General features: G+C 45.5%; 1 protein-coding gene across 1 annotated transcript in view; it reads left to right on the top strand.

The window, feature by feature from the left end:
* Positions 1 to 12,902, top strand: part of patj (PATJ crumbs cell polarity complex component) — a 112,354-nt gene that overhangs the window by 3,170 nt on the left and 96,282 nt on the right. The window contains exons 5-7 of the mRNA XM_071203041.1: positions 1,277 to 1,465; positions 1,901 to 2,040; positions 4,862 to 5,042. Of these exons, the coding sequence (XP_071059142.1) occupies positions 1,277 to 1,465; positions 1,901 to 2,040; positions 4,862 to 5,042 (510 nt within the window). The remainder of the gene's footprint in view (positions 1 to 1,276; positions 1,466 to 1,900; positions 2,041 to 4,861; positions 5,043 to 12,902) is intronic.

The following is a 12,902-nucleotide window of genomic DNA, read 5'->3' as shown; positions in this document are numbered from 1 at the left end:
TGACTCTGGATCCTGCTCCGTCAGCCCGGCCTAAATAAGCTGCAGACTGATAAGTTTCCACAACGTGAGTGTAAAGGTCATTAATACATTACCTGTTCAGAGCGAGAGGCCTGCAGAGGAATCTATTGATTTCCTTTCCTCCTCTCTCCTCCCCACTTACCCCCAGGCTTCGCTGCTTCATGTTTTAACTACATGTCTTTCTCTTCTGTCGACAATGTCGTTGCATATAGAGCGTGTCTCTCTCTCCTGTGTCTTTATGAGTGAGGTTGTTTCGGTGGTAAAACCTGAAGTTGATATGGGGGGGAAGAGCCGGTCCGAGGAGGACACGTTCCCTAACAGTACAGCTGAATCATTTACAAAACAATGCTATCATCTCTGGGATTAAAGTGGTACATTTCCACTCAATGTGTTCGTTTATCAACGTTAAATTATCAAATCTTAAACTTGGAAGACATTTCTGAAAAATAAATAAGATGATATTGATATTTTGTGTTTTTATTTAAGAAGAAAAATATATAAATGAGAGAAACTATCCTTGTTGTACCTACAACAGGACTGATCACATGTTGACTGCATCAGATGTTTCTGTAATGATGCTACAGTTAGAGTCTTTTCCAATGCCTCTAACATGTATATCTATGTATACAACATGCAATATGTACGTGTGCAAACACAAGCCGCTGGTGTGAACTTGCACAGTGCGCTGGTTTCTGAGCTCCATGTAGCGGGTCCTGGTTTGTGGGACCCTGAGAGCCCGAGCGTGATGGTGAGCCAGTCCACTGGGCTGCTGGTCCGCTGGTGTTGGTTGCACGGTGTGTCAGAGAGCTTCACCAACACGGCTCCAGAGCTCCAACATGTGCCCTCATCTGACACACCTCTCTTTCTGTTTCTCCTCCTCCTCTTTCTGTCACTCTTTTCCTTTTCATTATCCCCTTCCCTTTTCTCTTCTTTCTGTTCCACGTTCACGTCTTCTACTTCTTTTCTTTAATCTCCTCACCCATCATCTCCCCTTTCAAACGACTTCCTTCTTGTGCTCTGATTTTTCCCTATACCTCCTCTGCTTCTTTATCTCTTCTTCCTACTTCTCTTTTTTATTTGTTCCTCCCCTCCTCCTTGTCCCGCACTTCTCCTCTCCTCCTCCTCCTCCTCCTCCTCCTCCTCCTCCTCCTCCTCTCTCACCTCTTTGTCCTCCTCCTCCTCCTCTCTCACCTCTTCGTCCTCCTCCTCCTCCTCCTCCTCCTCCTCCTCCTCCTCCCTCTCCTTCTCCACGTTGCAGCTGAGCAGTATGCCACCTGAAGCCTGCAGTGAGTTCAGTTTCTCCAAGAAGGGTCAGCTGATCACGAGCGCTGTCGATCCAGTCAGCAGCTCCTCCCCCCTAATGAGCACTGCCTTGTCTCCACCCATCCGCCAGACTCCGCCCTCATCTGAATTCAACCTACAGAAATGGATCCTTGTTGCCGCAAAGGTGGGTGAAGCCAAAAAACACGCCTGCAACAACCAATGAGATTCTTCCATTGGATTTTGGATAATCTTCGAACAAATGTTCATGTTGATTACACGTTTTGTCACAGCAGGATACTCTCCATATATTAACACCACCTTTATGAGTTTTGAAGTAACAAGTGTCATAAACAAACTACATCTGATGGATGTGCATCTACCATAGCTACTTACAGTGGCTAATAAGTGACGTATTTCATGTCTTTTTCAAAAACGTGAACATCTCTTAAGCTTGTATTAACCACAGATCTTATTCCAGGCATCTAACCAAAAACTCATTCTGAAAACCATCGAGGGGAGGGAACCCGAAGTGCTGGGTTCAGCGTTTAAGACTCATTCCTGCACTTCTCTTTGTAAACACACTTTAAATAAATGTGTGTGTTTGTGTGTGTCCGTGCAGGGCCTTCACATAGAGGTGTGCCAGCTCACTCGGCCTCTGTCTGGAGGTCTGGGCTTCAGCGTGGTCGGTCTGAATCCCACAGGAAGCAGCAGTCAGGGCGTATTCGTCAAACAGATCCAGCATGGAGGCATCGCACACAGGTTCAGCCTCCAGCTTTAACTTCCCTGCAGTTAACATCAAGTCATACTTAATGAACCCTTCTGGTGTTTTTCCATCTTCCATTGCTTTCCGATCTTACAGACAATCAAGGACCTTTATTCGACCTACAGTAGGTACATTGACAGTTTTACAACAAAGATAGATAGTTCAGATAAAAGCCAAAATTAAATATTACACTAACCACATCCAGGATGGAAAAGATAACTAGTAAGTGAACATATAAAGAAGTGAAGGAGCAGCCAGTAATAACAGAAGTAAATAATAAAGAGTCTATTTTACATTATATTATTTTACAACAATGTTGTTCTTTTGCTGAACAGCTAAAATACTGAACCCTCAGAAGAGCTCAGTCCTAGGAACAGCTAAGATACTGAACCCTCAGAAGAGCTCAGTCCTAGGAACAGCTAAGATACTGAACCCTCAGAAGGGCTCAGTCCTAGGAACAGCTAAGATACTGAACCCTCAGAAGAGCTCAGTCCTAGGAACAGCTAAGATACTGAACCCTCAGAAGAGCTCAGTCCTAGGAACAGCTAAGATACTGAACCCTCAGAAGGGCTCAGTCCTAGGAACAGCTAAGATACTGAACCCTCAGAAGAGCTCAGTCCTAGGAACAGCTAAGATACTGAACCCTCAGAAGGGCTCAGTCCTAGGAACAGCTAAGATACTGAACCCTCAGAAGGGCTCAGTCCTAGGAACAGCTAAGATACTGAACCCTCAGAAGAGCTCAGTCCTAGGAACAGCTAAGATACTGAACCCTCAGAAGAGCTCAGTCCTAGGAACAGCTAAGATACTGAACCCTCAGAAGAGCTCAGTCCTAGGAACAGCTGAGATACTGAACCCTCAGAAGAGCTCAGTCCTAGGAACAGCTAAGATACTGAACCCTCAGAAGAGCTCAGTCCTAGGAACAGCTGAGATACTGAACCCTCAGAAGAGCTCAGTCCTAGGAACAGCTAAGATACTGAACCCTCAGAAGAGCTCAGTCCTAGGAACAGCTGAGATACTGAACCCTCAGAAGAGCTCAGTCCTAGGAACAGCTAAGATACTGAACCCTCAGAAGAGCTCAGTCCTAGGAACAGCTAAGATACTGAACCCTCAGAAGAGCTCAGTCCTAGGAACAGCTAAGATACTGAACCCTCAGAAGAGCTCAGTCCTAGGAACAGCTAAGATACTGAACCCTCAGAAGAGCTCAGTCCTAGGAACAGCTAAGATACTGAACCCTCAGAAGAGCTCAGTCCTAGGAACAGCTAAGATACTGAACCCTCAGAAGGGCTCAGTCCTAGGAACAGCTAAGATACTGAACCCTCAGAAGAGCTCAGTCCTAGGAACAGCTAAGATACTGAACCCTCAGAAGAGCTCAGTCCTAGGAACAGCTAAGATACTGAACCCTCAGAAGGGCTCAGTCCTAGGAACAGCTAAGATACTGAACCCTCAGAAGAGCTCAGTCCTAGGAACAGCTAAGATACTGAACCCTCAGAAGAGCTCAGTCCTAGGAACAGCTAAGATACTGAACCCTCAGAAGAGCTCAGTCCTAGGAACAGCTGAGATACTGAACCCTCAGAAGAGCTCAGTCCTAGGAACAGCTAAGATACTGAACCCTCAGAAGAGCTCAGTCCTAGGAACAGCTGAGATACTGAACCCTCAGAAGAGCTCAGTCCTAGGAACAGCTAAGATACTGAACCCTCAGAAGAGCTCAGTCCTAGGAACAGCTGAGATACTGAACCCTCAGAAGAGCTCAGTCCTAGGAACAGCTAAGATACTGAACCCTCAGAAGAGCTCAGTCCTAGGAACAGCTAAGATACTGAACCCTCAGAAGAGCTCAGTCCTAGGAACAGCTAAGATACTGAACCCTCAGAAGGGCTCAGTCCTAGGAACAGCTAAGATACTGAACCCTCAGAAGAGCTCAGTCCTAGGAACAGCTAAGATACTGAACCCTCAGGCTCCAGGCCTCTGGTGGAGGACCTGGGCCTGAAGGAGAACAACAGAGCGCCCAGGATGGGCATTTATTTGTACATACATAACAAATGTAGAACTGTTGGCAGTAGAGCTGAATGATTTATGGGAAATATATAACAGCAGTATTCAGTGCCAATATTGCCTATTGATTTACTGGTGTTGCCTATAAATTAAAACAAGGTCTCCAGGTACTGCTGGTCTTCATGTCCTCAAAAAAAAGGTTTTATCAAGCATGAACCCCCAATGACTTTTTAGTTGTATTTCAGATTGTATAGCTTTCTTGGTCATTGTTAATGTAATTATATTTGCAATTAGTTTGGTAGTTGCACTTTTTTTAAACTGCGATTTTGATAACAGAATAATAAACAATCGATCCAAGGTTGCCATAGTATATTGTGTAGGTAATTCATTGTAAATGGGTTAAAACATGTACAAACTCTGATGGAGATTATCAATGCAGTGTACATTGTGTTAGTCTTCTTCTTCTTTCTTCTCCCCCTCATCTTGTGCCTTTCTTCCTCCTATTCCTCATCTTTTTTCTTCTGTGTTTTTACTCTTCTGAATCCTCTTGTTTCTTCTACTTCTCATTCTCTTCATCTTCCTTCTCCCCTTATCTTCTGCTTATTCTTTTACTGTTTATTCTGCTACTGTTAATCCTCTTCATCTTTCTCCTCCCCATTTTTAATTTTTTAGCACCTGTATATTACATACTGGTGGACAATCATAGGTCAATTATTAAAATCGAACCAGCTAGCTGCTGAGCTGCTATCTAAAGTTGCTTTGATACTATCCTTTTATCCTGTGTCATGCTATCAAAATGTCCTGACTGACATTATGCTGTGGCTGCAGGGACGGGCGTCTCCAGGAGAGGGACCAGATCCTGGTGATTAACGGCAGTCCTCTGGAGCCGGGGATCAGTCACCAGCAGGCCCTCGCCCTCCTGCAGCAGCCTGGAGAGACGGTGGAGCTGGTGGTGGCCAGGGACCGCCCACTCAATGCAGCGTCATCACAACCAGCCGCTTTCCATACGGTAAGTGTGAGGTAAACTTCTGAAGCAATGTAGACGAGACTCAGAGAAATACGGGGGAGCACCCAAGGTTGCGGGCCTTATATATATATATCATTTAGCCAACGCTTTTATCCAAAGAGACTTACAGTAAGTACAAAAACCATAACAAAATCTAACTCTGAATAACAAGGGAGATATATTCACTTCAAGCAAGATCATACCATAGTAAGTGCTGGTGAATTAGTAACAAGGCCTAAATTAACTCAAAAAGTACTTTTTAAAATGTTGTTTTCGACAATAACTTAATGGCCAAGATACACTCAAAATAGATGCATTTTCAGCGACGGAAGATATGCAGAGTTTCTGCTGTCCTGATCCATTTAGGAGCCAGGAGAGCAAACGGGTGTGTTTTTGAGGGGTGCCTGGGTCGCACTCGCAGTGATGGAGTAGCAAGCCGATTGGCTGACGCACGTGCTGGAGTATATGGTTTAAGTAAGGCCTGGATGTAGGAAGGGGCTGTTCCCTTCACAGCTCGGTAGGCCAGCACCAGTGTCTTGAAGCATATTCTTGCAGCCAGTGGAGGGAGAGGTGTAGAGTGGGAGAACTGGGCGAGGTTGATAGGAGAAGCCATGAGAGTGAATAGAGCCAACGTACCCACACTCTGGCCGCTTCTCAATGTTGAGTAAACCTGGTGCAGAGCCACTATGTCAAGTATACTACGTCATCGAGTGGCGCCAAAGGACTGTTTAAATGCATGTTAAATGCCCAGCATTCGGCGCCAATCGATGACTTAGTATACTTGAAATAGTGGCTCTGCAGCAGGTTTACTCGACATTGAGAAACGGCCACAGTTATCACCTCGCCGCTTGGCTGTCACTCAAAACAAGCATTGCAGAGAAGACATCAATCATAAATGAGGGTCACTTTGAGGCCACGCCTCTTTGTTTCAGGGTGAGACCTACTTTTTATGACGAGCTGTAGGTCTGCTGACTTTGACTTGGGTGATTTTTATGACCTTTAAAGCCTAGCTCCTCTGCTCTTCTCTTTAGTTAGTACTCAACATGCAGCCTCGCCCCTGACAATATGTATTTAAGTCTTTGAAGTGGCACGATCAATGAATGTCGACATAACGGACGAGTCAAAGAGGCAGGAGAGAGGGAGAGCAGAGGAGCTGCAGTCATACATTAGAACACTCTAGTAGACCTATCAACATGATCTTCAGCACATATTTAGCCTCTTAAAATACTTTACTTTCTACAATTTCAATAATGCACTACTCCCTTAAAAGTGGGGTAGGTAAGTTTGAGAAACCGGGTCGAGATACACTTTTTGTTATATTCCATGGAATGCTCTTAACATCCCGATAGCAATGAATATCTGAAGTGCTTTGACAAAAAATCCATAAAAAAACGTCATCTCTGGAAGCCGTAGTACTGTAAAAAGCATGACCAATCATAACTGGATGGCCTACCTGCCTGTCAGCCTTCCATCTGTGCACAAACTTATCTCGTCCCCTCATTGGTCATGTGTGTTGGAGGAGGGGCTCTGTAAGGAAGTGGAAGATTTTTTCCGGCTGTGTATTTTCAAATTCTAGTGCACTCGAGCTGGTTTCTCCAAAATTACCTACCCCACCTTTAATAACATTTTGAGTAATTCTGCAGCCCTATATATTGTCAGTTATCTTTTTTTTAATTTCGCACAAGCATAGAGTGGTGCAGTGACAAGTCCTAAAACACGGAAGTGAGTTAGGATTTTACCACTACCAGTTCCCTCGTCTCAGAGCCAATGGGATTTCTCCATAGGATTTTGGAAAATATCTGGAAATAATGTCTGTGGTTGACACAAATTTAAGAGACGGATCACGTTTTGTTCTACGACATTAAATCCATCAGCAGTGACCCCACTGGTGATTTTTGAGAGTTTACGTGTCTGAAAAACGATGGTTGTTAACAAGTGGCTGAATAGGACTACAGAAGTTGACGAGGACGCTGTACGTCATTACACCGAACACGTAAACACTCCCGCTAAGTTTGTTTGCCCCTGTTCTGCTTGCAAGCAAGTACCTGCCTCTTGCAAACTGTTACAAACGCTTCAACTTGTACAATTTTCAATCTGTATTTTTGAATATCGATCTTAAGTTGGCGTGACGTTGAAGTCGTGCAACCCTGCTGTACTCGGCTGTAGTTCGTTTATAGCATAACGTTAGCATTTTGCTTCTGGCGATTAGATTTCTCCTCCTTCTCCCCTGTGGATGCTCTCCAAGTGGCCAAACTGGTCAGTTCGGCCAAGACCTCCACCTGCTCCCTGGACCCCATGCCCACAGCCCTGGTCAAGGACTGCCTACCCACCCTCTGTCCCTACATGGTGGTCATCATCAACGCTTCTCTGGCTCCTGGTATAGTCCCCACCAGCTTCAAAATGGCTTCAGTCACCCCCATACTCAAAAAACCTGGCCTGGACCCCGACGACCTCCAGAACCACCGGCCGATCTCCAACCTTCCTTTCCTAAGCAACACTCTGGAAAGAGTGGTCGCCGGCCAACTCCATCTATACATGTCCAACCATGAGCTCTATGAGCCCTTCCAATCCGGCTTCAGACAGCAACACAGCACTGAGACCGCCCTCATCAAGATCACCAACGATCTCCTCATTGCTGCTGACTCTGGCCGCCTCAGCATCCTCATCCTCCTGGACCTCTCTGCAGCGTTTGACACCATCTCTCACAACATCCTCCTCACCGGCCTTTCAGACCTCCTAGGTATCACTGGCACAGCGCTGTCTTGGTTCACATCCTACCTCCATAACAGGAAACAGTTTGTCTCCATCAATGGCTCTAATTCACCTCCGGCCCCAGTCCACCACGGTGTACCTCAGGGCTCTGTGCTTGGCCCCCTCCTGTTCACCATTTACATGCTCCCCCTCGGCCAGATCATCCGACATCATGGACTCAATTTCCACTGTTACGCTGATGATACCCAACTGTATCTCAGCACCACTCCATCCTCCCAGCTCCCCCCTCAGTCTCTCATCAACTGCCTGCATGACATCAAAGCATGGATGTCATGCAACTATCTCAAACTAAACAGCAGGAAAACAGTTCCATCTAAGGAACATTGTAAGACTCCGACCGTCACTCTCGGAGTCGGTTGCCGAAACCCTAGTCCATGCGTTTGTCACCTCCCTCTTGGACTACTGCAATGGTCTCCTGTTTGGGGTTCCCAACAAAACCCTGGACAGGCTCCACTATGTCCAAAACTGTGTTGCTAGGGTACTCACAAATACAAAGCCATGGCAGCACATCACTCCCACCCTCATCCACCTCCACTGTTTGCCGGTCAAGTCCCGCATAACATTCAAAATCCTCCTCCTTACCTACAAGTCCCTCCATGCCCATGCCCCCCAGTACCTATTGGACATCCTTCACCCACATGCCCCACCCCGGAACCTGCGGTCTTCAGACTCTGGCCTGCTTACCACCCCCCGCACCAAACTGCGAACCTTTGGGGACAGAGCCTTCAGCGTGGCAGCCCCCACCCTCTGGAACGCTCTCCCTGCGGAGATCCGCAACATCCCCACGCTTGACGCCTTCAAAAGGGCCCTCAAGACCCATCTGTTCACCAAGGCCTTTGGTCCCTAATCTATTTGTTGTTTTTGTCTGTATGACTGGTTGTCTGATTGCCTTTTGTTTTGTTATGTTTGTTTTGCCCTGTTCTTCCTTGTAAAGCGACCTTGGGTCCCATGAAAGCCGCTATATAAATCTAAGCTATTATTATTATTATTATTATTATTTATGATTAGAAAATTATAAATGTAGGGTAGACTTGTGGATATTATTCAGCTGAACAAAACGTGCATTTATCAAACAGGTTTGTTTTCCACAGTCCTTATTTCGAGCTATTTTCCAAAATCCTATCGAGAAATCCCAATGCTTTTTTGTCGAGGGAACCCATGCACAGCTTACTTCCGGGTGAATACATCATCCCTGCACCACTCTATTAATGTGCTGCAGAAACTTCTGTTAGTCCCCTGAGTGTTTCTTCACATGGGTCCTGAAAATGCCAGATGACTGTATGGGCTCAGAACAGTCTCATAATACACACATGCACACAGAAGGATTCAAACTTGTATTGCATGATCCGCAAAAGGATTCACACTTGTATTTCCGGATCCACACTTGTGTTTTTCAATGCACACACAAATGTGTTCCGTTTCATATACTGTACATGTAAATACAATCCAAATACAGAACACAGTTTTATATATGTATTTTTGATCCTCACATATTTGTTTTCCGTTTAAATCCCCTGAACCTGCAAACGCAAACCGCTTTCTGTGCATGGATCGCTGTGCATTCATGTGTGGGTTTTTTGAGTCTGTCTATCATCCAATATTGTACTACATCATAACTAACTTATAATGCATTCATAACCATACAATCCTGTTGTAATTTAATTGTATGGCCCAAAACACATTACACCACATATTGCGCACGTGCATGTGTGTGTTCGGGTTCAAGTGTTACTGTACATATTATTTGTGAAAGGTCGAGTTCCCGTGGGGGGAGGGGGCCAGAGGGATGGGAGACCAGGTGCATTTTGCATACAATTATTGTTACAGTGGATGAAGGGGGTGGGGGAGGGGTGTCTAAAGTCAGTTTAGAGACCTTCAGACTTGGCTAAAATTGTCAATCAGTTTTGTAGTGTTTATATAGCTGTTGTGGAGGATATCATGAAGCCTTGTTTCGATAAAAAAAACTAGCCCCACCTCTTCCCACATTCTACACTGAACAAAAATATAAATGCAACACTTTTGTTTTTGCTCCCATTTTTCATGAGATGAACTCAAAGATCTAAAACATTTTCTAAATACACAAAATAACCATTTCTCTCAAATATTGTTCACAAATCTGAAAAAATCTGTGATCGTGAGCACTTCTCCTTTGCCGAGATAATCCATCTCACCTCACAGGTGTGGCATATCAAGATGCTGATTAGACAGCATGATTATTGCACAGGTGTGCCTTAGGCTGGCCACAATAAAAGGCCACTCTGAAATGTTCAGTTTTATCATACAGCACAATGCCACAGATGTCGCAAGTTTTGAGGGAGCGTGCAATTGTTGGCATGCTGACAGCAGGAATATCCACCAGAGCTGTTGACCGTGAATTGAATGTTCATTTCTCTACCATAAGCCGTCTCCAAAGGCGTTTCAGAGAATTTGGCAGTACATCCAACCAGCCTCACAACCACAGACCACGTGTAACCACACCAGCCCAGGACCTCCACATCCAGCATGTTCACCTCCAAGACAAGATCGTCTGAGACCAGCCCCTCGGACAGCTGCTGCAACAATCGGTTTGCATAACCAAAGAATTTCTTCACAAACTGTCAGAAACCGTCTCAGGGAAGCTCATCTGCATGCTCGTCTTCCTCATCGGGGTCTCGACCTGACTCCGGTTCGTCGTCGTAACCGACTTGAGTGGGCAAATGCTCACATTCGATGGCGTCTGGCACGTTGGAGAGGTGTTCTCTTCACGGATGAATCCCGGTTTTCACTGGTCAGGGCAGATGGCAGACAGCGTGTGTGGCATCGTGTGGGTGAGCGGTTTTCTGATGTCAATGTTGTGAATCGAGTGGCCCATGGTGGTGGTGGGGTTATGGTATGGGCAGGCGTATGTTATGGACAACAACACAGGTGCATTTTATTGATGGCATTGTGAATGCACAGAGATACCGTGACGAGATCCTGAGGCCCATTGTTGTGCCATTCATCCACGACCATCACCTCATGTTGCAGCATGATAATGCACGGCCCATGTTGCAAGGATCTGTACACAATTCCTGGAGGCTGAAAACATCCCAGTTCTTGCATGGCCAGCATTCTCACCGGACATGTCACCCATTGAGCATGTTTGGGATGCTCTGGATCGGCGTATACGACAGCGTGTTCCAGTTCCTGTCAATATCCAGCAACTTCGCACAGCCATTGAAGAGGAGTGGACCAACATTCCACAGGCCACAATCAACAACCTGATCAACTCTATGCGAAGGAGATGTGTTGCACTGCGTGAGGCCAATGGTGGTCACACCAGATTCTGACTGGTTTTCGGACCCCCCAGACCCCCCTAATAAAGCAAAACTGCACGTTTCGGAGTGGCCTTTTATTCTGGCCAGCCTAACCCCTAGTTTCCACCGGGTTCATCTGCGGCGCGTTACGGGCGCGTTACGGGCGCGTTGCGGCTGCGCCGCGGAGTCCGCTAGGATCGCGGCCACTCTAGTCAATGGGTGCTATTCCATCAGACGCGCCGCGTTACGGCTCAGAAGTGTCCCAGAAGCGTCTCGCCGCTAGGCTCCGCTCGAAATAGGATTGAAGTCTATTTTTCGACGCGACGCAGCCGTAAGGTAATGTCGGGCAGGAAGTGGAACGGTGACAGTATCCGGCCCACCCCCCAAATAAACTAATTTGCAGACCCCCCTTCACATCACTACATCATCTCTACAACGACACGCACAATGGACGACGAAGTTTTTATATTGGAAGTGGAAAAACACTTGATTTTATATGACACAACACATCTTTTTTACAAGGACAACACCAGCGTTCTCCTTCGGTTTACAGGCACTGTGTGTAAATTATATAGAATAATTATGATGATGAATGCATTTTTTTTTACCACTAAATTACAGCAACCCATCTTTGATTCATGTTGTTTTTAACTGGACTATTACAATTATTATTAATTATGTCTGTAGTCTACAACACAACAAAATAGGAAATAACAACAATAAACACGATTTTAAACAGACACAAAAATAAACCATTTAACTACGTAGCCTACTTACTTACTGTCCAGGAAATATGCCCAAAGCAACAAGAACTGCGAGCCGGCATGCACGACGCTCCGCTTCCGTAATGCTTCTGAAACGCGCGTGACACGCACCCGGTAGGGTATGATGCCGGAGGAGGCCGGACCAAAACCGTGGCGCAGCCGTAACACGCGACAGACCCGGTGGAAACTAGGGGTTAGGCACACCTGTGCAATAATCATGCCGTTTAATCAGCATCTTGATATGCCACACCTGTGAGGTGGGATGGATTATCTCGGCAAAGGAGAAGTGCTCACTATCACAGATTTTTTCAGATTTGTGAACAATATTTGAGAGAAATGGTTATTTTGTGTATATAGAAAATGTTTTAGATCTTTGAGTTCATCTCATGAAAAATGGGAGCAAAAACAAAAGTGTTGCATTTATATTTTTGTTCAGTGTAGATTGTCATTAAAAAATATTTAAATTTTATACATATAGTTGGTGTCAGTTAAATGTATAATCTACGATAAAATAACCATAAATAATTGTTTTAGTTTGTCTAAAGTTACTGATAAGCCACGTGTTTCCTGCTTGGGGCGCAGACATCTTTGTCCATTGACTCTCGTTAGAAGTGGTGCATGCGCAGTCCGCACCTCTTCAATGCAACAGATAGGAGCAGCTCAGGGCGCACCAAACTGCGCCCAAAGCAGCTTTTGACACTGCCAACAACTAGGGGGCAGAAGGAGCGCCAGAGTGATTGATTGACGTTTGAGTGAGAGACAGTTAGACGGAGACGGAGTGTAAACAAAACTAGATAGCGAATATGGTGAAGGAAAATTATGTTTAATCACCTGTTAAGCCCGAGAGACCCCGGTACCGGGGCACTGCCGCAACATCTTGCAGGAAACAGTGTCTGAGGGCATGTTCATTTAATAAACTATGAATGTTTTATATCCATGTAACGGGAAGAAACTCATCTAACTGACCATTTAAATTTTTTTTAAAAACCCCACAATGCTAACGCTGAGCCTCTGAATTAGCAACGAGCGAAAAATGCTAACAGATGACTGCA

This window comes from Pseudochaenichthys georgianus, chromosome 4 (genome assembly GCF_902827115.2).
Source record: "Pseudochaenichthys georgianus chromosome 4, fPseGeo1.2, whole genome shotgun sequence".
In the NCBI taxonomy this organism is placed as follows: domain Eukaryota; kingdom Metazoa; phylum Chordata; class Actinopteri; order Perciformes; family Channichthyidae; genus Pseudochaenichthys; species Pseudochaenichthys georgianus.
Note: the sequence above shows the minus strand (reverse complement) of the source record. Positions and strands in the feature narration are given on the sequence as shown.